This window comes from Peromyscus californicus, unplaced genomic scaffold (assembly GCF_007827085.1).
Source record: "Peromyscus californicus insignis strain IS unplaced genomic scaffold, ASM782708v3 Scaffold_19__1_contigs__length_69161282, whole genome shotgun sequence".
Classification (NCBI taxonomy): Eukaryota; Metazoa; Chordata; class Mammalia; order Rodentia; family Cricetidae; genus Peromyscus; species Peromyscus californicus.
The window spans coordinates 5,375,282-5,387,832 of NW_026294491.1; the positions used below are offsets into that span (position 1 = coordinate 5,375,282).

General features: G+C 46.3%; 1 protein-coding gene across 7 annotated transcripts in view; it reads right to left on the reverse strand.

Annotated features, from left to right (window-relative positions):
• The window catches only part of Slc26a8 (solute carrier family 26 member 8), a 58,184-nt gene that overhangs the window by 41,582 nt on the left and 4,051 nt on the right, over window positions 1-12,551 (reverse strand). For all 7 annotated transcript variants that reach the window (XM_052744423.1, XM_052744421.1, XM_052744419.1 and 4 more), the window contains exon 2: window positions 8,827-9,022. In XM_052744423.1, the coding sequence (XP_052600383.1) occupies window positions 8,827-8,944 (118 nt within the window). In that variant the 5' untranslated portion in view covers window positions 8,945-9,022. The remainder of the gene's footprint in view (window positions 1-8,826; window positions 9,023-12,551) is intronic.

The following is a 12,551-nucleotide window of genomic DNA, read 5'->3' on the forward strand; positions in this document are numbered from 1 at the left end:
CCCTGCAGAGGCATCAGGGAAAACTGAAGTGGACATGGAGTGAAGAAGGTCTGACTGCACAGGGCCAGGAGACAGAGCAATGGAGAACTGGAGCTGATGGGGAAATGGAAGGCATGTAGAGAGGAAGTCAAATTTAATGAAGGCATCTTAAGTGAGAAATGTGGGCTAGGGACAGGGCACAGTATGAAGACCTGAGTCCGAATTCCCAGGACCAGTGTAAAACCAGACACATAGTGTAAGAGCTTGTCATCTCAATGACCCTCCAGGGAGATGGAGAGTGGAGACAGGATCCTCAGAAGCTGAGCAGCCAGCAAGCCTGGCATACACGGTGGAAATTACCATGTCTCTAATGAGGGGGAAGGTAAGGACCAACCCAGAGTTGTTATCTGACTTCCACACATGCGTATGTGTACACACACACACACACACACACACACACACACACACACTGAGGAATGTATGTGGCCTAGTGGCACACATCTGTATCCCTAGCACTTGGGAGGTAGAGAAACAGACGATCAGTAGCTCTAGGTTATCCTTAGCTACACAGTAAATATGAGGACAGCCTGAGCTATGTGAGACCCTGTCTCAAACAAAAGAGTGAGGAATATAATAACTGGTAAGAAAGCACAGGGGGCCAGGCAGTGGTGGCGAACACCTTTAATCCTAGCACTTAGGAGGTAGAGCCAGGCGGATCTCTGTGAGTTCAAGGCCAGCCTGGTCTACAGAGCGAGATCCAGGACAGGCACCAAAACTACACTGAGAAACCCTGTCTCGAAAAACCAAAACCAAAAAAAAAGAAAAGAAAAGAAAAAAGAAAGAAAGGAAGCACAGGGGGCATTCTGACATGAAAGGGGGCATAGGTTGTTGCTAATCAAGAGGAAGAAAAGTGAGGAAAGAGATAAGATGTTTTTCTGCAGAAAGGAAGAGATGGAGTTAATAGATTAGTTTATTTACTAAAAATGTTCCTCAAGACCAGAAAGCCAAAACCACTTATCTAGTGTTTACTATTTCATAGACATTTAAAAAATCCTTTAAATTGCCGGGCGGTGGTGGCTCACGCCTTTAATCTCAGCACTTGGGAGGCAGAGCCAGGCGGATCTCTGTGAGTTCGAGGCCAGCCTGGTCTCCAAAGCGAGTTCCAGGAAAGGTGCAAAGCTACACAGAGAAACCCTGTCTCGAAAAACCAAAAAAAAAAAAAAAAAAAAAATCCTTTAAATCTTCCTAAGCAGGTGCATCATCACTCCCACCGTACAGAGGAGGAGAGAGGGCAGAGGAGGGCTCGATAAGTTACCTACAGCCACACAGCTGGGCAGGAGCAGGGAGCTGCTTCCAGAGGAAGTCTCCTGAGATCAGAACCACACTTCCACTGCCCTGCTTGCCTAGATTTCTGGTTAAAATCCAGAAAAGGCTGGAACTATGTTTCAGAAGTGGGAATATGAAGAGAAGAAAAAGAAAAATGTAAGCAATAAAAGATTTTAAAAATAGAGGCTGAGTCAGAACATCTATAAAAACCCATGGGAGAGGCTGGAAAGATGGCTCAGCAGTTGAGAGCATGGACTACTCTTGTGGAAAACCAGAGCTCAGTTCCCAGCACCCTTGTCAGGCGGCTCACAACTGCCTGTAGCTCCAGCTCCAGAGGATCTGACATCCTCTTCTGGCCTTCATGGGCACCTGCACGTACACGGCATACATGCATACAGATACATAAACATAAATAAAACAGACACACACACACAGGCATGCAATTTTTTGCAGACAGGGTCTCATGATGTAGCCCTGGTTGGCCTGGAACGCTATGTAGAACAGGCTGGCTTCTTTGCCTGCTAAGTGCTGGGCTTAAAGGCATGTACTACCACACCCAGACTTTAACTTTAAAAAAAAAATGCCCACTGGAAGCAGAGTTAGTCTTATTTAAGTATCTAGCTAGAACTTTGGAGCAGGAAGAGGCCAGATAGGTTAAAACAGCCTCACTAGTAATTGTTTTCAAGAGGAAAGTTGTGAAAAGACAATCATTTTGTCTCTCCGTCTGCTTGCATGTGATTCTGGGGGGTTGAACGCGGGGGCCTGCACCTGCCCAGGGCCTTGCACCTGCTCTGGTAGGAAATGTCTCCTTTGACACATAGTCCCTTCTGTTGCCTGAGGCAGAGGAAGTCAGGATGGTGACACAGAGAGAGGACATCCAACTACAACTTGCACAAGGCAGGATGTGAATAAAGGGAGTGGAACATCGGAAGCAGAGGTGTAGAGGACTTCGCTATCTGCCACTGCAGGCCCGATTGTGACAGACAGGCAGGCAGGGGATGAGGGGCAGATAAGGCCGGATGTGGGGGAGGACAGCTGGAGTAGTGAGAGTCACCATCATGATGCAGATCACACAGGGTTCTTAACCTCACGTTGATGGACCCTGGGGGTCTTAAGCAGAATTTGAGGCGAGTGTGAACTGGGGAGCAAAAGAGTCATTGTTTCCACTAACTTCTGGCCAAAATGTCCTATTTCCTTCAATTACAGTTTTTCTGAGACAACTTGCTCTGTAGCTATCTGGCATTGTATGTAATTTAGGCTGACCTCAGACTCATGACAATCCTTCTGCCTCAGTCTTCCTAGGTCTATAAGCATGTGCCCTGGCTCCTTCAATTAGGAATATTGATTATAAACTAAAGTAGAAGTCCCAGAACTGAATGTTGTAACCAGAACATTACTATTGCAATAGAGATCTTGAAATATTTATATTCCTTACTTCCTTGAAATTATGGTTTTTACTATGGTAGTTACTAGGCCCATATGATGTGTGTGTGTGTGTGTGTGTGTGTGTGTGTGTGTGTGTACTAAAGGCTAGGACTAAGGCATGTCCCACCACCACCTGGCCCACTAGATTTAATACAATGGTTTTTCCTTATAATTCCTTATAATCATAATCTCCTTATAATTCTCTCTCTTATGTATTGTTAAATTACTGGGGAGAGAGATGACGTAAGCAGTTAAGAGCTCGTGCTGCCCTTGCACAGAACCTGGGTCCAGCTCCCAGCATCCACATCAGTGGCTCACAACCACAGTTAACTCCGGCTCCAGGGATTTGACGCCTCTGGCATCTGCAGGCATCTGGAGTCTCACACACTGGTCCAGGTACATATACACATAATTAAAAATAAAGCCAGCTGTGATGGCACACACCTTTAGTCCCAGCACTCAGGAGTCGAGGCAGGAAAATCTCTTTGAGTTTGAGGCCAGCCTGGTCTATAAAGGGAGTTCCAGGACAGCCAGGGCTACTACATACAGAGAAACCCTGTCTCTAAAAACAAAAAACAAACAAACAAAAAACGAAAAACAAATAAACCAACAAAAGCAGGGAAAAAAATGTCACATGTTTTTAATTCTAGCACTTGGGAGGCAGAGGCAAGAGGATATCGGTGAGTTTAAGGCCAGCCTAGTCTACAAAGTAAGTTCCAAAATAGCCAGGGCTGTTATACAGAGAAATCCTGTCTTGAAAAACCACATAAAGTAAAATAAAACTATTCTTGCCGAGACCTTTAATGGGAAAGTAACATTCTCTTCAACAGACCACACTGCTAAAGTGGCATGTCTATATATTAAAGAATAAAGTTGGAGTCCAACTTCACACAAGGTACTAAAGACTAAAAACAGATCAGACTTAAATTTAAGAGTGAACACTGACAGGCCTAATGACTCAGGTCTGTTAATCTCAGCTACTTGGGATTCAGAGGAAGGAGGATCATAAGTTCAAAGCCAGCCTAGGCTACAGGGTGAGTTCAAGACCAGCCTGGGCAACTTAACAAGACCCTGTTTCAAAAATAAAAAGTAATAAGAGAGTTGGATGGAGCTCAGTGGTGGAGCACTTGACTCATAAGTGGGAGGCCCCAGGTTTAATCTCCAGCAAAAAGAAAGAAAGAAAAAAAAAAGAGCTAAAGTATAAAATTCTTAGGCTAAAACATCAATTGAATTTTTTTTTTTTTTTTTTTTTTTTTGGTTTTTTCAAGACAGGGTGCTGTGGAATGGTCTGTATGTCAAATGTGTTGCTAATTGGTCAATGAATAAATCACTGATTGGCAGTGGCCAGGCAGGAAGTGTAGGCGGGACAAGGAGGAAAATAGAGCTGGGAAGTAGAAGGCTGAGTCAGGGAGACTCTGCCAGCCGCCATCAGGACAAGAAAGATGTAAAGTACCGGTAAGCCACAAGCCACGTGGCAAGGTATAGATTAATAGAAATGGATTAATTTAAGCTGTAAGAACAGTTAGCAAGAAGCCTGTCACGGCCATACAGTTTGTAACCAATATAAGTCTCTGTGTTTACTTGATCGGGTTTGAGTGGCTTGGGACTGGCGGGTGAGAGAGATTTGTCCTGACCATGGGCCAGGCAAGAAAACTATAGCTACAAATGGCGCCCAACGTGGGGCAAGAGTTTCCACCTAAAAACTAAAAAAAAGGATTCTAAAACGGAGCTAAAAACAGTTCCTAATTGTCTCTCTCAAATGAGCGGCAGCTGCTGGTTTGAGCTACTGGCGGGTTCCTGGCGTGCACGCTCGACCTGCCGCCGTATGGCGGGAATGAGGTCTCTGCAAGTGGCACATTAAGCTGCTTGGTGAATTTAGCCTTTGCTAGTACAAAACAAAAAAAGAGGTTTCTGGGCTACACGCTGCTTGGATAAAAGCATAAACCCACGATGGCTCCCAGAGCTGGTGGAAAACTACAGTACCACCGCCATGTTGGGAAGCTGAGGTGGGCGGAGCCAGCAGCCACAGCTGCTGCAGCTTAAAACAATAGATTCACAATAAGACAGATTCAGATGTAATAGTTTAAAATGTGTATAAAATATACGTAGGCTTGAAAGAGACAAAAAAGGTGATATATACAGTATAAAAACAAATACATAGTTTTAAAAAATAAAGTCTTTAAAGAGACAGTAAAATTAATATAAAAAATAAACCACATAAAGATGAATATTACACAGAGAATCTGGATTGTGTTGTCTTTGGGATTCTTAACTACAGAGAGATATTTGATTATAAAGGAAGCTGAGTTAAACCAATATACATATTTTAAAGGTACCTTGACTTCAAAATTTGGATATAAGGATATGTTGCTTTGGAAAGGAGATTCTGCTTTTGTTCCCACAGAAAGCCAGAGACTATGGATTTATTCCAGATTAAGATACATCAGGTTTGACCAACCAAGACCCCCTGAAAGGTCTCCGATGACACCATGGCCCAGATGATCCAACATCCAGAACCATTTCAAGGCAACTGACTCAGATGATACACCCTCATGGACTACTCCATAATCCTAAAATGTTCTTTGTGTCCCCATAAGATACAGCGCCCCCCTCCAGCAGGAAGTAGTAAGAGAAGCTACGCCCAAATTCCCAAATATACCAAGCTAACTTTGGAGATGTGTAAAGGTTAAAACCTTCCTTTTTAAGAAAAGAAAACGGGAAGTGCTGTGGGATGGTCTGTATGTCAAATGTGTTGCTAATTGGTCAATGAATAAATCACTGATTGGCAGTGGCCAGGCAGGAAGTGTAGGCGGGACAAGGAGGAAAATAGAGCTGGGAAGTAGAAGGCTGAGTCAGGGAGACACTGCCAGCCGCCATCAGGACAAGAAAGATGTAAAGTACCGGTAAGCCACAAGCCACGTGGCAAGGTATAGATTAATAGAAATGGATTAATTTAAGCTGTAAAAACAGTTAGCAAGAAGCCTGCCACGGCCATACAGTTTGTAACCAATATAAGTCTCTTTGTTTACTTGATCGGGTTTGAGCGGCTTGGGACTGGCGGGTGAGAGAGATTTGTCCTGACCGTGGGCCAGACAGGAAAACTCTAGCAACAACAGGGTTTCCCTGTGTAGCTTTGCGCCTTTCCTGGAACTCACTTGGTAGCCCAGGCTGGCCTCGAACTCACAGAGATCCGCCTGGCTCTACCTCCCAAGTGCTGGGATTAAAGGCGTGCGCCACCACCGCCCGGCTCGATTGAAATTTTATCACAGTAAAATCTGCAGAGCTGGAGAGGTGGCTCAGTGCCTGAGAGCACTGGCTGTTCTTCCTGAGGTCCAGGGTTTGGTTCCCAGCACCCTCATGGCGGCTCACAGCTGTCCGTAATTGTAGCTCTGGGGATCTGATACTTCCAACATCCATGGGCACCTGCATTCACATGTACAGACCACATACAGACACACACATCTACACATAATTAAAAATAATAAAAATAAAATTTTTGCTTGTTTGTTTTACGAGACAGAGTTTCTCTGTGTAGCCTTGGCTGTCCTGGAACTCACCCTACAGACCAGGCTGGCCTAGAACTCACAGAGATCTGCCTGCCTATGCCTCCCTAAAATAAATGTTTTTAAAAGACTCTAATGGAGGGAAATGACAACTTATAGAGTTAAAAAATTTACAAATCATCAGATAAGAACTGAATATCCAGAATAGTTAAAGAAATCCCCCAACTCAGCCAGGTGGTGGTGGCATATGACTTTAATCCCAGCACTCAGGAGGTAGAGGCAGGTGGATCTCTGTGAGTTCAAGGCCAGCCTGGTCTATAGAGTTAGTTCTAAGATAGTCAAAGCCACCAAACAGACCCTGTCTCAAAAACAAAACAAAATGTTCCCAAACTCAACGATAAAAAAGAAAAATGACCTGATGTTGGAAAGGGTAAAAGAAATGAAGACATTTTTTTTCTCCAAAGATACAAGAGTGGCCAATAAACACAAGAAAATGTTGCTCATATCTTCATGAGAAAAACATGGAACAAAATAAAAAACAACACAAAGAGACACCACTTCATACCTGCTAAGATAATAATAATTCAAAAGACAGAAAGGAAATTCTAGAGAGTGCAGGAAACTAGATTCCTTGTAATCTCTATTGGGAATGTAAAATGATGTCAGCATTGTAGAAACTAATATACCAGCTCCTCAAAAGTCAATAAGTGATGTAAAGCATGCCTGAATCCTAGTATTCAGGAGGCTGAGGCAGGAGGATAGTGAGTTTAGGGCTAGCCAGGACTAATAGTGAGACCCTATCTCAAAGAAACAAAACAAAAAGAAATACGCAGGGTGAGGAGCCAGCTCGCTGGCAGAGGCCCTGCTGCATATGCATGAGGGCGGCATTCAGATCCTTAGCACGTGGAAGAAGAAAGAACCAGGCGGCCAGTGCAGCCTGAAATCAGCAGCTGGGCTGGTGGAGACCCAAGGGTTCCTGCAGCTCACTGCTCAGGCAGTCTAGCTTAATCCAAGAGCTCCCAGTTCAGTGAGAGACCCTGCCTCAAAATTTAAGGTGGGAAGTGACAGAGGGAGACCCTTGACATCAGCCTCTGGCCTCTGTATGTTTGTGCACACACACGTGTGCACATCCACATGGACATGCACACACAGCTGCACACACAGTTGCCATATGACCTGGGAATTCTACCCCCAGGCAGGGTCCTGAGAGAATTAAAAACAAGGATTGAAACAGATCCATGGCAACATTCTTCTCAGAGGACAAAAGATGGAAAGAACCCAAGTGTCCATTAACAAATGGATAAATAGACAAAGTGTATATAAAACACAATGGATTGTTACTCTGCCATAGAAAAAAGGAAATGTGCTGGCATTTGTTATAATGTGGATGAACGCTGAAAGTATGATATTAAATGAAACAAGCCAGATGCAGAAAGACAAATGCTGAGTGGTTCTGCTTGAAACACAAGGGGCAGGTTCATAGCTCAATCTCGAAGAGGCAGACTCACAGGGACAGAAGTAGGGGTGGGGTGAGAGGCAGGGGGTCATTGCTTAATGAGTACAGAGTTTCTGTTTGAGGTGATGAAAACATTTTGCAAATCAACTGTGGTAGTAATTGCATAATAACAATTATGCCACAAAACCCCACACTTAAAAATGGTCAAAACAAGGCTGGGTAGTGGTGGTGGTGGTGGCGGCGGCGGCGGCGGCGGCGGCGGCGGCGGCGGCGGTGGTGGTGGTGGCGCACACCTTTAATCCCAGCACTCAGGAGACAGAGGCAGGAGATCTCTGTTGAGTTTGAGGCCAGCCTGGTCTACAGAGCGAGTTCCAGGACAGTCAGGGCTACAGAGAGAAACTCTATCTGGAAAACAAAAACAAAAACAAACAACAAAAAGGTCAAAACACACACACACATACACACACATACATATACACACATACACAAACACACATATAGACATACACACATACACACACACACACACACACACACACACACACACACAATGAGTGCTGACGGCAGAGCAGGTTTTATAAAGTGAGGCTAGCCCATGCCGTGGCCAACCGGCAGCTTCCCTTTCCACGGCAGGACGTCCTCACCAGGACACCAGCACCCATGCTGTTTGGACACCCTGGCTATCAGAATTCTGAACCAAAGAAACCTTTTATTTAGAAGCTACTCAGCCTTGCATCTTTATAGTGGAATACCAGAAAACAGGCTAAAAGACAACGCCAAAGAAGTTTATAATCAGAGGACCCTGCAAGACATACACAGACACACAGACACAGACACACAGACACACACAGAGACACATGCACACAGACACACACAAGAGAGACACAGACACACAGACAGACACAGACACATGCACACAGACACACACAGACACACACAGACAGACAGACAGACACACACACACACACACACACACACAGAGCCAACAACAACAACAAAACCACACAATAAAGAGCACGGTTCAGACAACAGGAATCCAGAGAAGGAAGACAGAGAGATAGAAGTGGGCTGAAAGGAGTCAGGTTAGCTTTCGCTCCTGCCTGGCTTGGTGGCCATTGAGAGGCTGAGCACACACACCGGCATTGGACATGGTGCTTGAAGGTGGTGATGTTGACGTCCATGTTCCCGGAAGAGGGAGCCTTCCTCTTGTGCTCCTGCTGGAAATTCTCCTCATTGTACACGTTTCGCTTGACATCGTACGAAAAGGGGGTTTGCCTGTATCTGTTGCCCAAAATCTGGATGCTCCTCTCTGTTTGCATTCTTCCTGGACGAGCTGGAAAGACGTCAGATACAAACAGGTATCAGGGTTGATGAGGTGAGACAGCGCAGTGGCGAGAGGTGTTTGCTGGTGAGTCTGATGACCTGTGTTCAATCCTGGAACCCACGTGATAGGAGAGCAACCGACTCCTGCAAGCTGTCCTCTGCCTTCACACGCAATCTGTGGCAACGCACGCCACTCCCACCACCAGATAAATAAATGTAATAAAAATACTTAGAGCTGTGTGTGGTAGCATATGCTTATTAATCCTAGTACCTGGTAGGCAGAGACAGAAGGATTTCTATGAGTTCAAGCCCAGCCTGGTCTACGTAGCAAGTTTCAGGCCAGCCAGGACTACATAGAGAGATCCTGTCTCAAAAGATAAGCAATTTTTTAGAAATTTAAATCATTAGCACTTTTCTTGTTTATTTTTGAAGATAGTTTTATTATTTGTGTGTGTGCGCGTGTGTCTTTGTGTGTGTGTGTTCACACGTGTGAGTATATGTGCTCTCCAAGCCCCGAAATGGGAGCAGGAGTTGGTGGTTGTGAGCTTTTCAATGTGGTGACTGGGAACCAAGCTCAGGTCTTTGCAAACGCAGCACACATTGTATTGCCTGAGCCATCTCTCTACCCCCCTTACTGTCTTCAGAGGGTCTCTCGTAGTTCAGGATGGCCTTGAACTCACAATGTAGCCAAAGATAACCTTGGACTCATGATCCTCCGGCTTCCGTGTCCCAAGTGATGGGATTGCATACCTGGCCTACTATCCCTGTGTCTGTCTGTCTGTCTGTCTGTCTGTTTTCCTTCTTAATAGAGAAACTTTCTATGTTGCTCAGTCTGGTTTTGAATGACGAGTCTCCAGGGAGCTCCCTGATTCAGCGCCCTGAGCACTGGGACCACAAGCCTGTGTGGCTGTGCCCGCCTTTCAGCATGCTTTGAAGGGAACGGAGTTCACACATAAGGGTGTTACATTTGCACATCAGTTTTATAAGACCCTTCCTCCATGTTGTACAGTTTTACACTCAAAATCATTCTATCACCAATTCAATTCGAAGGACGTGTTGTTCTCATTTTTAAAATGGACAAGTTGTCAGGTGTGGTGGCCTGTCCTGTCCTGTAATCCCAACACTGTAGACACAGGGGCAGAAGGATCAGGAGGCTGAGATCAGCCTGGGCCACATACCAAGACCCTGTCAGAGCAAACACAAAACCCCAGTTGAGAAGTTCAGTGTGTGTGAGTGTGTGTGTGTGTGCACATGTGCACGGGTGTGTGTGTGTGTGTGCACATGTGCACGGGTGTGTGTGTGTGTGTGTGTGTGTGCACATGTGCACGGGTGTGTGTGTGTGTGTGTGTGTGTGCACATGTGCACGGGTGTGTGTGTGTGTGTGTGCACATGTGCACGGGTGTGTGTGTGTGTGTGTGTGTGCACATGTGCACGGGTGTGTGTGTGTGTGTGTGTGTGTGCACATGTGCACGGGTGTGTGTGTGTGTGTGTGTGCACATGTGCACGGGTGTGTGTGTGTGTGTGTACATGTGCACGGGTGTGTGTGTGTGTGTGCACATGTGCACAGGTGTGTGTGTGTGTGTGCACATGTGCACGGGTGTGTGTGTGTGTGTGAGTGTGTGTGTGAGGTGTGTGTGTGTGTGTGTGCACATGTGCACGGGTGTGTGTGTGTGTGTGTGTGTGCACATGTGCACGGGTGTGTGTGTGAGTGCGTGTGTGAGTGTGTGTGTGTGTGTGCACATGTGCACGGGTGTGTGTGTGTGTGTGTGTGCACATGTGCACGGGTGTGTGTGTGTGTGTGTGTGTGTGTGTGCACATGTGCACGGGGGTGTGTGTGAGTGTGTGTGTGTGCACATGTGCACGGGTGTGTGTGTGTGTGAGTGTGTGTGAGTGTGAGTGTGTGTGTGTGTGCACATGTGCACGGGTGTGTGTGTGAGTGCGTGTGTGAGTGTGTGTGTGTGTGCACATGTGCACGTGTGTGTGTGTGTGTGTGCACATGTGCACGGGGGTGTGTGTGTGTGAGTGTGTGAGTGTGTGTGTGTGTGCACATGTGCACGGGTGTGTGTGTGTGAGTGTGTGTGAGTGTGTGTGAGTGTGTGTGAGTGTGAGTGTGTGTGTGTGAGTGTGTGTGTGTGAGTGTGTGTGTGTGTGAGTGTGTGTGTGTGTGCACATGTGCACGGGGGTGTGTGGGGGGCTGTGTTTGTTCTCTAAGAGGTCTCACTATGGAACTCTGCACTGGGAAGACGCTGGTGTTCTCCTCACAACCGTCAGACTCGCCTTTTCTGACAGGACGTTCCTCAGCACACCACCATGATTCAGCCACAGCCGCAGCTCAGGCCCTGTCCCTAAAACAGGTATCATGTCTTAAAACCACGTAACCCAGAACAACACTGATGATCCCAGCCTGGGGAATGGAAAAGGACTCCCTGAGAAGGTGAGTTGAGACCCAGCTCAAGGAACAGCGGTATTTAGGGACGGGATTGGACACAATGAGAGATGACGTAAAGGAAATAATTCAAAAGTCACGTCAGCTTTAACTGAGTGGGGAGTGTTTAGAAGTGTCCCCAGGAGGGTCAGTGAAATGACTCTGCAGGTTAGGGCACCTGCAGCCAAGCCTGATACCCTGAGTTTGATCCCTGGGACCCATGTGGTAAAGGAGAGAACCCACTCCCACGGTGGCTCTCTGACCGGCACCCGGGCAGTGTGGCCTGCACCTATGAGTACACACAAAATAAACAACCTAACGGTTCCTAGAGAGAGCCGGGTGTGCTGGCACATGCCTGTAGTCTCAGCACTTGGCACACAGAGGCAGGGGGATCAGGGGCTCAAGACTGGCCTCTGCTACATAGCAAGCTTGAGGTCAGCTTGGGCTATGTGAGACTCTGTTTCAAAATAAACAAACAAAGCCACACGCCAAATAAAAGTCATTTCCAGAGGGTCCTGGATGTGTGACTTGTCCTGGATGTCTTAGTCATCTAGAGTCTGAGCAGGAGTCATGTACGTATGAGATCTACTTGAGAAGACAGATTGAGTCAGAGATGCTGTCTCGAGCTGTGTGGTCCAGCATGCTGAGCCACTGGCTACTAAATTTACTACTTAAATGGAACTTTCGTAAAGTGAAAATTTTAAATGCAGTTCCCAGTCCATTAGCTCGACAGTGGCTCACACACTGCTCACACACAGCTAGTGGCTTCCTGCCTGGACGGTGCAGATATAAAGCTTTCTGTCAGTGGGAGAAGCTGTTTTGAACAGGGCTGGAGATGGAGAGGTCAAGGCAAAAGCATCAGTCAGAGACCCTCAGTGTCGTGCTGGTCTAGGGAGAGGTTAGTAAGTCCTTTAGAAAAGGTTGGAAAGAACAAAACCAACCAACCAACCATACAAAACCCTGGAGCCACAGTGGAGAGACAAGGTAGACCGCTGCCTGTGATGTCGTATGTCTGCCTGAAGCATCAAGGGGAAACACACGACTTCCTTATTATCAGTTTCTTTAGAAGCCTCAGGAATTGCTCCAACTCCATGACTTTGTGTATGTGTGTTTG